General features: G+C 41.7%; 2 protein-coding genes across 5 annotated transcripts in view; both read right to left on the bottom strand.

Annotated features, from left to right (window-relative positions):
- The window catches only part of GMCL1 (germ cell-less 1, spermatogenesis associated), a 45,044-nt gene extending 43,967 nt beyond the window's left edge, over positions 1 to 1,077 (bottom strand). For 2 of the 3 annotated variants that reach the window (XR_013759186.1, XM_079110851.1), the window contains exon 1: positions 625 to 1,076. Coding sequence is in view for 2 of the 3 variants with exons in the window: in XM_079110851.1 (XP_078966977.1) it covers positions 625 to 884 (260 nt within the window). In the remaining variant the exon portion in view is untranslated. Of the gene's footprint in view, positions 1 to 624 lie in introns of all 3 variants that reach the window. The other variant, XM_079110852.1, reaches the window with a different exon arrangement.
- A 3,684-nt stretch (positions 1,078 to 4,761) lies between these two features.
- ANXA4 (annexin A4) overlaps positions 4,762 to 14,876 on the bottom strand; it is a 59,125-nt gene continuing 49,010 nt past the window's right edge. For both annotated transcript variants that reach the window (XM_079110873.1, XM_079110872.1), the window contains exons 8-13: positions 13,570 to 13,626; positions 11,959 to 12,052; positions 9,251 to 9,346; positions 8,596 to 8,654; positions 7,130 to 7,252; positions 4,762 to 5,785 (exon numbers count right to left, since the gene is read on the bottom strand). In XM_079110873.1, coding sequence (XP_078966999.1) covers positions 5,726 to 5,785; positions 7,130 to 7,252; positions 8,596 to 8,654; positions 9,251 to 9,346; positions 11,959 to 12,052; positions 13,570 to 13,626 — 489 coding nt within the window. In that variant the 3' untranslated portion in view covers positions 4,762 to 5,725. The remainder of the gene's footprint in view (positions 5,786 to 7,129; positions 7,253 to 8,595; positions 8,655 to 9,250; positions 9,347 to 11,958; positions 12,053 to 13,569; positions 13,627 to 14,876) is intronic.

The raw sequence follows: 14,876 nt of genomic DNA, 5'->3' as shown, positions 1-14,876 counted from the left end.
ACTTAAAAACTACATTCCAGTTCCCAAGTAAATATTCTGTTTTCCAACTTTTCCAAGAAAAGGGTAAGCACGCTCGCTGCAGCACACAGCCTGACAGATCCGCGGTCCATGACTTGGACTACTATATATTTTGAAAGACTTTGTCCCTAATCAGGAATAAATGCACACTGCTGATAAACTTCACCTGGGTGCACTTATTTCCCCTTCACTGAGTAGCGACAATAAATGAGCATATCTTGGGCGCCAAATTTGCGCCTCTTTACTATTTTGGCAACCGGATGCAAAACAACTTCTGCGGTCAGCACTCGGAGAGGGCAAAGGTGTACTACGGAAGGCCGGCCGGCCGGCGTCTCCAGGGCTGGGAGACAGCAAGCGCTGGTGGGCGTTTCTCAGACTCATCTCGAGGCTAAAACAACACCCGGCAGCGTCGGTGGTTTACAAGGCAGAATACCAGGCGTCTCCCGGATCTGCCCTGCAGCAGGGCTCGTTCATCTACTCCGTCAAGGGCACGTCCACTCTTTACTGGCGGGGAGACGCCGCGCCCAGCCAGGGCACCCGGCGCCGGCTCGACCCCAGGCCCAACAGGTGCAGGTGTGGGTCAGCTGGAAGCACCCCTTCACCTACCTTCGAGGGGTGTTGAGGAGCCGGTGCTGCTCGTCGCCTTCATCCTCATCCTCGTCTGTCTCCGAGTCGGGGTGACAGTAGCAGAAGGCCCCGCTGCTCCGCTTGCGCTTGCGGCTACCCGGGCAGTAACAGAAGCTGTGGCCAGCCGCGTCGCCGCCAGTCTCGGGCCTCCGGGCAGAGCCCCCCACGCCGGGACCCGGCTCCTGTTGAGCTCGGGCTCGCCCAGGGTGGCGCAGCACTCGGCTGCTCAGCGAGCCCATGAGCCAGAGCTCCCTGGTCTTTCAGGGAGCACGCTTCAGGACACCCAGAGAAGAGGGTCTCCCGCCATGGCCTGGCCGCCGCCGGCCTCCTCCCAGCCCAGGTGCCTACACAGCCACCTTCTCACGCGCAGCCCCAACCGTTGAAGCGGACGCTACCGCCTCCATCCTCCGCCCCGCCCGCCGCGTCCAGCCGCGCCGCGCGCCAGGACCGCAGAACCTCGCCCCCTCCCCCGCCTCCGGCTTTCGCAACAAAGCGCGGGCCGTTAGGCGCATGCGCGCGGCGAGCCTCCGGAAGGGGCGGGGAACTGCGAGTGCGCTGCGTAGTGCGGGGCGCGCGGATGCCGGCAAAGGGCTTGCTGGCCTGCGGTTGACCTGCTGCTCTTGCTAATCTGCACTTTAGGGGCTGCTCTAGTTCGGGGTAGTTCACGCACCTCTTTTTGTTGGGCAAGACTTTGTATCAAGATTCATTTATTCTTTATACAGAGGTTCTTTGAGCTCCAGATACTGGGCCTTGTGCTAGGCGAGGAGCAAGAACACCCACCTTCCTTTAGGCTCGTCGGAGGAGCTCCCACTTTTTGGGCTTCGACCTTGCAGGTTTGGGGCATGACTTCCTGTGAGAAGAGCATTTAGAAAGAGGAGCTTCGTGGATCTCCCGAGTTCCTTCAGCCCTGGTCTCCTTCAGACGTGAAGGGAATCCATTGGGTTATGGCAAACATTTCCTGCACCCCCCCTCCCCCTCGCCCCTTGAATCCAGGGCCTCAAACGCGCTATGCAAGCCCTCTACCATTGAGCTACATTCCCAGCCCTTTGCGTTCTTTGTTTCCTCTCAGCACCGGTGGGAAGTCTGAAACCCAAACTGTGGGGATTTGAAATACCTTCCGGAGTCCCTAGCAAAATTATCAGGTGTCTGCTTGGTTTAGCAGTTTTTGCAATGGGCTCTGTACAGGTAGCTTTTGGTTCCCGACTCTCTTCTGCCACCCGCCCTTGGCCCCTTTGGTATTGGGGGCTGAATCCAGAGGTGCTTTGCCACTGGGATATATCCCCAGCCTTTTTTACTTAGTAAATAGCTCCACTCTCTTAAGTTGCCCAGGCTGGCCTCAAACTTGTAATTCTTCTGCCTCGACCTCCCAAGTCACTGGGAGTACAGGTGTGGACCATCGTACCTGACAACTTCTGCTACATTTTAAGTAAAATGTTTATAATGAAATCTAATACAGTAACGTAAACACCTGCGGATCCACCAACTTGAAATTTTATGGTACTTGGTTTGATTTATTCTAACCCCACCCAGCTTTATTGATATATAATTGATGATTTGTTCTTTTTAAATAGGACAATAAAAATATGAAAATGGGTCCTGTGTACCCACTTTCCATCCCCATCTCCTTTCCCAGTGGTGATCACTGTCATGAGAATGATGTATATCATTATTCCCATGTATATCCTTGTATGCATACCATAAACAATGTATTTTGCAGTTAGACATATAATTAAAGGAAGTCATATAATATCTATCATTCTGCACCTTTCTCCTCTCTCAAAGTTATACTTTTGATTAAGTCTCTAGATCATTTTCTCTGATCACTGTAAGACTGGCCCACAATTTGTTTATCCCCTCCCTTACTGAGGATCCGGGGACTCCAACCCTGGTCCTTGAGCGTGCTAGGTGAGCACTCTCCAAGAGGAGCTCTCTCTTCAGCTCCCCTTGCTGAGGAAGTTGGATTATTTCTTATTCTCTTACAGAGTAGAAATGAACATTATGTGCAAGAGATTCAGCAAGCAGATCTCCCAACAGGAGATTTGCTGGGAAGTCTTCAACTTTACCAACTATCACCAAATTGCTCTCAACTGATTGTATCAATGCACCAATTTATACTCCCATTGGCAGCATGTGTAGTTTGGGGGTCCCAGTGGACTAGTATCTGATTCATTCCTGAGAAATCTGAACTGAAGAGAGCCTAAATGAGGCAGCATGGGGTGGAAATGGGAGGCAGAGCATGATGGCTGCAATAGTACCAGCTTGCATGCACAAAATATGTTAGCATAAAGGATGTGCATGTGTTTCCCATGGAGATGTGGGCCATCATGAGACAGTCAACATGGAGTCATCTGAGATACTGTCCAAGAGACCTGGATGCAAAGGCAAATTAACTTCATCACAAATTTAGAGGGACTGAAAAAGAACTACATTTACCTTGCTAGAGGAACCTCAGGGTGGTTCCAGGTGATAGGGTTGACAAAACCCATGAGAGAGCTCACAAGAATCGTCTTTGAACATCTGCCAAGATTACACAGGACTGATCCTCTTCTACCCTAGCAACAATGGCCAGGTAAGTAACTTCTTACTTTCTTGCTCCCTCCCTGTTTTACTCTCCTCCCTGTTGCTACAAGCCAGGAAAGGTAGGTTGGTGGGAAAGGGGAAGAAGGGAAGGAAGCCTTGGTGTAAAAAGGAAGTCTACCATCTCCCTTCCCCCAAAAGCTGGCATCTCACTAGGCTAGAACTGAATGAGGGAAGAAGGCACAACTGTAAATCAAGTTTAGAATTTTGACTGGCTATATTAATTATTGAAATGATACTTTTTGCTACTTTAAGGGACCACATAGTTGGATTTTTTAAAATCTAAATTTAGAGTGAGCAGAAAAGTCATGACCCTATCTTTTGTCTGAACTGACATCTAGAGAGAGGAGAAGAGCTAGGCCCATTGAATAAATGAACATGCACAAACAGGAAAGAGAAACAAGTTTGCTTCATAATTATAGCTCTAAGTCATGCTTCTTCAATATAACAACCATTCCTCCAGGATGGCTTTATCCTGCCTTCTAGAAAGCTTCTGGTTAATAAATGCAATTTTAAAAAAAATCTGACTAAGCCATGTATCATTTAAGGACAAAACTTCTTCCAAAACAAACAACAAAAAAACCTCACAATGCTTCCAAAGTGAAATAAGGTTGATGTGGAGATTCCATTGTCTTCTAGGTAGGTATTGACGTGGTAGTATTATTTCATACAGTTAACTGGAATGATTAAGTACTCACATAAGTAGCTTTCACCAATAGCCCCAGCACTTATAATAGACATGTAGCACTAAAATGAAAAGCAAATCCTTAATATTTCACCCAAATTCAATAATACATAGAATGGAAAAAGAAGGCATATATTCTTATTATAATAAGAATATAAATGTTCCTCATACATGTATAATCTTTTTGTTGTTGCTGGGGATTGAACCCAGAGTCTGGCATATGCTAAACAACTGAGCTACACCCATAGTCCTAACATAACATTTAAGTTAAGGAGTTTTCTTTTTTTCTTTTTTTGGTACCGGGTATTGAACCCAGGGGTCTTAACCAGTGAGCCCTTTTTTCTATTTTATTTAGAGACAGGGTCTCACTGAGTTGCTTAGGGCTTCACTAAGTTGCGAAGGCTGGCTTTGAACTCACAATCCTCCTGTCTCAGCCTCCCAAGTGCTGGAATTGCAGGTAAGTGCCACCGCGCCTGGCCAAGGATTTTTATTTTGGTTGGACTGGGGATTGAATCCAGGGATTCACATATGGTAAGCAAGCCCTGTACCACTGATCTACATCTCCAGTCCATCCAATATAACATTTAATATAAATGTTCTATTTAGTAGAACAAGAACATGCTCATTGCCAGAGAATAAGTTGGTAAGTTTAATAATATTTGGTAGTGTTTGGCATACGTAAACATTAGTTTTATAGCAGTAGGCAAACATAAGATTAAATATGTTATTAATTTTCCCTAGGTTATAATCCCTAATAGGAACTAAGTATCACAACTCCTTCAAAAATAATTCCTTTCATGGTCCAGCATGACAAATCTCAGAAGTAGAAAAGTTAAGTAGAGAAAGAATATACCTCATTTTAAAGTCATCATTTTTTATTAAAATTATCTTTCCATGTTGTATACAAACTGAACTTTTTAGTTAAGTCCAAGTACACTTTCAGAATGATTGTAGGACTGAAAAAGTACAATATAAGTATAAATTACTATGAATTAACAAAATCAAAAAAGATTTAAAAATTTATTTTAAAAAGATTTTTTTCAGTCAAACGAAATTCAAAACGTTACACGGTTACCAGAATTACCTCATTTGAAGCTTGCTTTTAAGCTAGATTAAGGCCTTAACCATAATATTGTGGAATGTTCACCATTTATGTTTGGTAACTAGACATATAAGATCTGAATAACCACACTTGAAATTTAGTTTGTTTAAATGAGTTGGTGATTTGGTGCACTTCAACCTTGAAAAGTGATCTCATCATGACACGAAGGAAGTCCCCTATGACAAACAGTAAAGAGCAACTAATGCTACAGACAAAACCTGAAAAAGGAGATTTGTGGATGCTTTCCTTCAATGACTACACAAAATAGAAAACCAGATAGGTGTTTTTACTACCTGGATGCTCACAATTTCAAATGAAGAACTCACCATCCATTCTAAAAGTAGGATTAAGGAAGAAAGTGATTTTAGAATGGTCTTCCAGTGGCATTTTAAAAGTTTTTACTGAAAAGAAAATATGAAATGATTTAATTTATTCAATTTCTGTGAAACATAAATCTGTTAGAAACACAGAGTACATTTTAATTTCTAATTTTAAATCTCCATTTAGGACTTAATAAGCTTCGAACTACAAGTACAGCTTTAAAGCATCATAATGACTAATTATAGATGATAATAATACAGACAGTCTATATCCTAGGAGGCAACTGTAGGCGTTTTAATTGGAAATAAGCATTCTGAGATAATGCTAATAGCAGTGTAGAAAAATGAACTTAAAAAAATTCAGTGTTGAGAAGAAAATCCTCCTGGGATTTTATTTTAATCATCTCCTCCACAGAGAATGAGCAGTACCTTCCTGTAGTCTCCAGATGTGTCACCCTGGGGGCAGGGGAAGCAAAGTTATAGTCAGATAAGTGGGTTTTTAAATAGAATATGCAGTTCCTGGTCATCTAAGTTAACTTCAAGCTTGGATGGATTTTTCTCAGCTCTTAAAGATTTTTTAAATTACAAGAACAGTAATTGTTCAGTGTAGAAAATAAAGACGTAGAAGAAGAACATCAAAATCACCCACAGTTCCACCATCTATAGATTACTAATGTTAACATTTTGGTGTGTGAATATCCTTCCTTTCTTTTTTCTGTGCATATAGATACCTTTGTGAAGGGACTGTAGTATTCTGTGTCCTGCATTTGGTGGGGAGGGGTTGCTGGGGACTGAACCCTGCATTGAACTACATTCCCCAACCCAACAGATTAATTTATGTTTGTCCTTCGTAGACATTAAAACAGATGCAATCTCTGCCTATAGAGTTCTAAATTTAATAATATCAACTATTCTCTTTGATAATAGTGTGAACCTGCTTTCTTTTTTGTATTTGTTAAGTGTTCTTTTCCCTGGCCATGTTCCATACATTTTTTACATATCCCTGTATTTTAGTTGTTCTTTATAAGCAATATGAAGTTGGAGTTTGTTTTTGCTTAACCTGAGAGTTTATTTTTATTATAATGGCTTACATTTTATCTATGGTCATTTTTTCTATTATTTACCTATATTATGGTACTCTGCTTCTTTTGACAACTGTTATCCAGTGGGCAATACATCCTTTACTTTTCAGAATATTTAATTCACAGATCAAATCCTGATGTGAAGTTTGCTGTGCAACCCCAGATTCTAGGAAAATTGATCTCATCTTTGTGTTTACAAGATTCTTCTGGCTTCCTTGAGAAGCAAAACCCACTAATGAGGGCTTTTGAGGGACGTGAATCATTTCTCATCACTCCCATGTCATCTTAGGACTCCTAGATGTCTGGTACCAGGTAGAGAATAGCAATCCAGGAACACTCATGTTTCCCCATGTTTCCAGCAGACTTCAGCTGACCCTGCACAGAATTCTGGATTGACTTGCTTCTCTTAACATTTATTAGAAAGACATGGAAATTGTGCTCTTAAAGGTATTCAATAAAATGTAAGCTGCTTTTCTCTGGGGTCAGTGTGAACTCATTACTGATTTAGAAGGCAAACATTACCAGCTTATAATCTGGCAAAGGTTTAAAGATGTGTGTGAAAGAAGAGAGACTGGAATTATCCGATGTGGAGGATCATTTGTATAGGGAATGACACATGCCAAGAAAAAGGGGACCAGGAGTTCTAAGTGCTGAGGTCAGAGCCCCAGCCTGTCTTTGGTACTTTCCCCTGGGCCAAAGCAAGGCTGCTGTGACCCACCTTGATAAAAGAGTACAGAGACTTTCCATAGAGCCTCTTGAAATTTGCCCGGATGTCCAGCATGTCAATCTCTGCGCGAGAAACCATCACTCTGATGAGGGTGTCGTCATCAGTGCCCAAGCCCTGAGGAAGGAAACGGATCCCTGAGTCGGAAAGGCCAGCTGGTTTTCAGAGTGCTCTTCTCCAGTCTGGCCAGGCGAGATGACGGATGGATGACTCCACTGGTGGTGTCCTTTGCTTCACAGGCTTGGGGGCCTGAAGAATATCCTCCCTCCTTCGCCATGGAATTCAAGGGCCCCCCAACTTACTTTACCAACACTTTATATTCAGACCCAAAGATACTGCTTTGCCTCCTAGAGACATATGCTGCGCTGTCCTGCCTCAGCCTGTCTGCTTTACCTACCGGATTCTTCTTTCTCTCATGTAAACTTCCCTGAAGGTCCTTCTCAAATATACCACCTTTTTTTTTTCTTTTTCTTTTTACTTTTTTTGGGGGGTACTGGGTATTGAATGCAGGAGGACCTTGTGTCACATGCTCTACCACTGAGCTCTACCCCAGTCCCCAATTTATTTATATATTCTTTTTGGATACTCCCCTGCCCCCTAAAAACAAATATTAAAAAAAAAAAAAAACCACCCTTTGCTGTATATTCCTATAATATTTGAATCCTCAATTGCTGTCTTACATTCTATATTATTGATGTTTTGCACATGCCTTCCTACAAGGCTAGATGTTCTTTAAGAGCAAGGGCTATATTTTGATCTCTCTTGCACCTCCATGGACCCCAAGCACGGGTGCATCTGTGGGTTAAGAGCATGGGCTCTGGGAGCTAGACTGCCAGAGTTTGCATTTTTGCTCCATATCCTTTCTATGCCTCAGTTTCTTCATCTGTAAAATGGGGGTTATAATAATAGTACCTGCCCCATAAAGTTGTGGAGATAAAATAAATCTATACATATAAAGTATTAAGAATTGTGATTCAAAATAAATAGAAGGAAGACCAGTAGAGAAAGAGGAATGGGGGAGGAAAGGGTGAGGGAAAGAGGAGGCATCAGGGACTGAAATGGAACAAATTAAATTTCATACATGTATGATCATGTCAGAATGAACACAACCATTATGTATAACTATAATGTACTAACATAAGCATATAAAAAAAGAACAGTGACTCAGGGCTGGGAGTGTGGCCTAGTGGTGGAACTCTTGCCTACTACATTCTATTAGAGCACAAGGTCCTGGGTTCATCACCAGGACCTCACGGTGGAGTGGGGGTTAGGGGATGATAGTGATCCACACATTATAAGTATTCAATAAATATCACTTAGTAGTATTAGTAGCATCGCTTGGGGAAGTATATACAAATTGAATTGGATATTTCAGGCTGAAATTTGGGGGACTATAAGTATACCTAAGAAGGTACAAGATATGCCAGAATCATTCAGATGCTAAAGATAAGGCCATTTACCTTCATAGATTTATAAAGCCTTTCAGCAAAATATGCAGGTTTGTTCCTCATGCATTTTACTGTCAAGAGAAAAACAAAAAGAAATGAAAAGATTAAACATAAAGAAATTGGCAGTTCCCTCAGTTTCTACAAAGTATCAAGAAACATCTCTTGATTATTTTGTTTGAGAAAATTTTTAGCCTAACAATGTTTCATGAACATAGGCTACACTCTAGGCATTTCCTGGGATGGCAAGCATTCTCAATTTTTCATAAAGGTCCTGGAGAAGTAATTAGTAAAGGCCATGAAAGCAAAGGGTCACATGTAGTTTCAAATTGATTAAGATCTTTATGTGACAACTTCAAAATGATTAAGACTTCTACAATAGTTCCAGCCATTCACAGACATGCAAGATGTAGCTAGTAGAGAATTATCTTTCACATAATGAGTTATAAAAGCACAAAGATATCAAAAATATAAACCACATAGAACAACGGTCAATCAGGTTGTATGTAATATTTCTTGTCTAAAGTTCTGGAACACACCATGATTGATTTAAACAACTTTAATCTCTGAAAAACAAAATTCTATATCCTCATGACAAGAAACTGGAAAGTCTAACAAGAAGGAAAGTCTATAGACATTTGTTCTCTGCTTCCCACTCCTACCAGCTTACCTATAGCCAGCAGAGCATCTTCAAAATTACCAGATGTCTCAGATTTAATACTCTGTTCAATATCCTTCTGTGATATCCTTTTGTATTCATCAAACACTACAAGCAACAAGACAATGACATTATCAACAATTAAAAAGAATACAGGAAACCAAACCTTGTTAAGAGAGGAAGTATCTTTTAACTAGTTTACACTATTTAGTCTTTGTCATTTTTCAAGAGGAAGCTAATTAACAGTGTGGGTGAGAACTCAGGAGGGATATGGCCCAGTGGAATGGGCAGAAGGCAAGAAGGAAAGAGCACTATGATTCTTGGGGGACATCAGGCAAGTCCCTTCCCTTGTCTGGGACCCTGTTTCCTTGCACATAAAATGGAGACAACCTCTGGAGACATTTGCTTTCTTTCCTCATTGTTTCCTAAATATGCAGAATGTGCCTCTTTGTAATTTTGACTTTGGCAGTCACCTGTGTGTTCATCTTCCTTCTGGCTCATCAAAACTAGAGCACTTCAGCCTCTTCAAAACTGAGTCACAGTTGATAACAGCCGGTTGCATCTTTTAATAGATTTTAGCATAATTAAAACTTTTTTTCTTTTATGCCAAGTACTTTTGAATGTGATAAACATGTCTTTCTCTCCTGCTGTCTTCTTCTGGAGCCTTCTTAGAGCGGATATCTATTTTATTTTATTTATCTCCTTAACATCACCTTCTTTGGCTTGCTGTCTTGCCCCTATGGATATGATTCTCATGGGCTGTCAATCAAAGGGCACCCATACCCAACATACACCATAACAACTAAAACCAAACAAGGGAGCAGTTCACTCAGTTGGGCTCCATCAGACTCGCCCTCCTGGGAATTTTTTAATCGAGTCTATCAAGGGGATGGCCAAAAGCACTAAGTCATCTTTACACTCAAAGAACATAAGAATCGCTTCTCAAACCTGTCAAACTTTTGGGTGTCACTCTCAGAGATTCAAATTCATACAATCTGAGTAGGGGTTCAAAAATCAGCATTTTTAATGGAGACCAGATGTTGGCAAGTTGTGCCTTAAAAATAAAATCTGTGACTCACTTCTAGGGAGATTCCTAGAACTGCCTTAATTGCTGTTCTTCATGAAGTTGTTCAACTCATCCTTCAAATTTGTGAACCACCTGTATTACTTTCTATTTTCCATCTGGCCCCAGTCCATATTTTTTCCTCTTTTCAAGTTGGAGTCAGTGTATGTTGCTTGGAATCAAATAATCTAATGACACACTTTCTTTTTGGGGGTGGTACTGAGGATTGAACTCAGGGACACTCAACCACTGAGCCACATCCCCAAACCCTTATTTTTATTTTTATTTTTTATTTTGTTTGTATTTTATGTGGAGAAGGGTCTTGCTGAGTTGCTCATAGTCATCTTGCCTCAGCCTCCCAAGCCGCTGGGATTACAGGCGTGTGCCACTGCACCCAGCCCTAACTAACACACTTTCTAAGCCTCAATTTTCTCTACTGTAAATCAGAGGAAATAATGATTACTCCACCGGAATGTTGCAAGAAACAAGGCTTATAATATTCTAGCACTGCACCTAGAAATCAGGAAATCATTACCCAAACCTTAGCTATGCTTGCCATTATTCCTGATGCTTTCTTTAGCCAAATAGTGATTAAAGCATTTTCTCTTAGTGATTTACAAGCAGATGTTTTATAACTGTCCAGCTATTGACTCTGCCTAGAAGGGAAAATTCTTACAAACGCACTACATCTTTAGAGGAACCTGCAGTTCTGGAAAAATACCACCAGGGGGAGGTTTGGGTTATTTGCAGTCAGACCATAGAAGGCAATGATACAGTAGGTGAGCCACAAGTTGGTGGGTCTCTTGGTAGCCCATGATATTTATTAAGAGAAGTAATTGCTTCTTTTTTGTCACTGAGGAATAGCTGAAATAATTACAACTTCAAAATGGGTTGCACTTTTCAATTACTCTGTTTTCAACTTAGCAAACTCATTCCTCTCAAATCCCACAAGTTTTGTAAATCTGTGTGTGTGATAAGGGTGTGGTGGGTTTATAAAATTATGATATATGTAAAGACCCAAAAAGTTTACATAAAAGACAAAATATCCTATTAAATTCTTATTTCTGTTTACAAGAAGGATATAAAAGCCTGACAACAAATATTCTACAGTTTTATAATCTTTCCCCTACAGACATTAAAAGCTCATTATGAAGTTTAGAATTATCAAAAACAAATTAGAAACATCACACATAGGGAATAAAATTTGAAATTATCCACTATTCATCTTATGCAACATAACCCTTAGAGAAATCACTTCTATTAGGTACTCAGTGTGGATGTTAAACAGGAATAAATATCAGTGAACATTTCTATTTTATTTCTTCCTGATGTATGAAGATTATTTTCTTATATAACTCAATGAATATGAAAGTCTTGGGGCTGCTTTAGAGAAGGGACTGTGATGGTTGTTCTCCTAGAAATAGGAATGGCAAATTTCTATAAATACATTGCATATCTATCAGTTATTCATAATTATTTTTTCAGAAATTGACCCTTATTCATGTCATTGGACTCATAACATTTCCAAGGTAAGAACCTGAGACAGTTCAGTACACTCATTTTTTTGCATCAAAGGGGAAAAGTTTATCAATTATTTAAGGGCCAAACAGTTTTCACTGTCTTTCAGAGTTCCTTTGGGAAGGAGATAAGTGCTTACCATGCAACAGATGATTTCGATTCCGGGAACAGAGAACAGATAGAAATTTCACCTCATCTGTTCCCCATCTCTTCTCTCCAGCCTCATACAGATCCTGAAGCCAAACAAAGCACAAATTTAAAACACCCAAGAAGACATGTCAGGACACGTGCAAATATTTCTAGAACTTCGAAGAGCTGACTTGGCTGTTTAATTTTGTTGGTTGGAGAGGAAAACACACATACACTGTCTCAACAGAGGGTCCCTGGCTTCCAATGGGTGACCTTATGATTTTACAACTTTATAATGGTGCAAAAGTGATACATGTTCAGTAGAAACCATACTTTGAATTTTGATCCTTTCCTGGGCCATATGCATTTGCAGTGTGGGGTGGCTGGAGTAGTGGCTCTCCCAGTCAGCCACAAAAGTACTACTAAAAACAACCAATATGCCTCAGTGAAATGTGTTGCTAAGCTAGGGTATTCGGTAGGCTTGGCGTATTGAATGCATTTTCAACTTAAAATATTTTCAACTTGCAATAGGTTCACTGGGACATAATCCCCTTGTGAATTAAGGAATATATATGTATGTAAACCTAAAATTTATCTATATATGCACACACGTATACGTATCTATACACCCTATTAGTTCTGTTTCTTAGAAAACCATAATATAATACAGTACTTCAATTAATAAAGTACAGTGGAAGTGTCACTGTGATTTCTGAGGCTGAAGTACAAATAATAATGCAGCTTCCACTGGTTCTATGGGAAAAGTTGCTCTTGGGGTACCCCCTCTTGAAACCCAGCAGCCATGCTCTGATAAGCCCAACACACACACAACACCCCTCCCTTCTAATGAAAGCAACAGGTTCTTTTCTGCATAAACAGTAGTGGTTCATACCACACACATGGAGTGGAACCAGTTTCTCACTATGTTTGTATTGGTTGAGTACAGGATCTCAATGCAAATCCTAGTTATTTCATTTTTTATCTATGAACTTGAGCAAGGAACTTTTCTCTGGGCTTCAAATTCCTTGTCTTTAGAATGAGGATTGCAAGGCTCAATTGCCACGGCATTGCAAGGATTTGATTATATACTTAATATAAAGTCCTAGGGCAGTGTAAGGACCTGGTAAGGACCCACTTTCATGAGCTATTATTATTAGTGTCATCTGGTCACAGTGCTTGGTACCAGGGAACCATCTGCCTCTTGGGGTTTGGTATTAATTTTATCCCTCAGGATATATGCTGAGCCAAACTGTTTTACACAGGTTCTACTGAATGTCCTCTTTGGGGAAATAAAAATGCAGAGTGAATAAAGGCAGTTCCCTTCACCTCCAAATGATTCAGAAGATGCCCAGTGATTCTCTGGGTTTGACACACAATGACCCCAAAGTCAAGAAGTCTGGGTGCAGGAGTTCAGGTGTAATGATGTCCGGTGCCACCCCCACATTCCAGGTACCCCTGCACAAAACCTGTGTTATTAAAGATCATCTTTGGCATCTGTTTTTCATAATGTACCCCCGTTTGGCTAATGTACGCTGAAACAGAAGAGGCTGTCCACCAATTCAGGCTTGAATTACTGGCAAAGAGACGAAAACTGGAAGAAGGAAGTTGCAGTTCTACCAACCTGGGCATCCTGTTTCATGAGAGCATCATCCAGGAAATTCCCCTCATCCCTGCCACCCTGAGGATGAGAAAAACAAACCAAAGAGAATGAGAAAGCATTCATGAAGATTCTGGATAAACTAAGACAGAAGGCCCAGGAACCTAAGGACACAGTAATGAAACCACAATGTCACCAGGGCTGCAACTTCTGGCCTATGGAGTCAGGACAGAGGTCCTCAGAACGTGCTTATACTGCTTCCATGGCTCTGATCTGTGTGTCAAAAATATTATCAGTGAGTGTGGGCCCCACTGTGGCCCCCATGCTGCACCAATGGAAGGAGAGGGGGAATGACTGGCTCCTCCCACTGCATCTATTTTCCCAGCTGATTCGCTGCCTAACTGATCAATCTATACAGATCAACTTCTGTCAAAAAGGGGCTGGAACAGAGTCAAGAGAAACTGGGACCTGTGGTGGGATTTGAGGAGTACAGGAAACATTTCTCACACAAACACACGCCAATCACCCTAGCTCAGGGGAGGCAGAGGTGAGGCCCTGAGGAATGCCAAAGGCAACAGAATAGGCTACCCTCCTCAGGTTTGTTAGACCATTTTTAGTGCTGGGCTTCCTCAATATTCTGTGGTCTAGTATGGCTCATCTGAATGGCAAACGTGGGAGGAAAGGAAAAAATAGGAAGGAAATAAGAGAAACAGGCAGGTATTGAGGAAGCACATATCAGAGATAAGTGTAGGATGGAAGGTGGAGATGATCTCTAGGTTCTGCTTAGGGTGTTGCCAGAACAGACATTGGTAAGTGAGGAGGAAGAGCTGGCTGGGAGAGAAATGATTTCAGGATTAGTTTTTTGTTTTTTTGTTTTTTGTTTTTTTTTGATACTGGGGATTGAACCCAGGGGTACTCAACCACTGAGCCACACCCCCAGCCCTTTTTTGTATTTTATTTAGAGGCAGGGTCTCACTGAGTTGCTTAGGGCCTCGCTACATTGCTGAGGCTGGCTTTGAACTCGAGATGCTCCTGCCTCAGCCTCCCGAGCCACTGGGATTACAGGCATCCACAACCATGCCTGGCTTGGGTTTAGTTGAGGAGCAATTTGAGGTGATGGTGGAATGTCCAAAAGAAAGCATCTAAAAAGCAGTGAGAAACCCAAGCCTCACACTCAGGAGGGAGGTGGGGGGATGAAGCTGGGGGTCAGTGAGGTACCTTGAGCTTCGTCTTCTCTTTTCTGGCGGCCATGCTCCCACCCTAGCCTAGTCCTGCTTTATGTCTCACCTGGAATATGGGTGTAATTTTCCACCTGGTCTCCCAGCCTCAAG

The sequence above is a fragment of the Sciurus vulgaris genome, assembly GCF_902686455.1.
Source record: "Sciurus vulgaris genome assembly, chromosome: 14".
Lineage (NCBI taxonomy): Eukaryota > Metazoa > Chordata > Mammalia > Rodentia > Sciuridae > Sciurus > Sciurus vulgaris.
The sequence above is the reverse complement of the archived record's forward strand: the minus strand, read 5'-3'. Positions and strand labels throughout refer to the sequence as shown.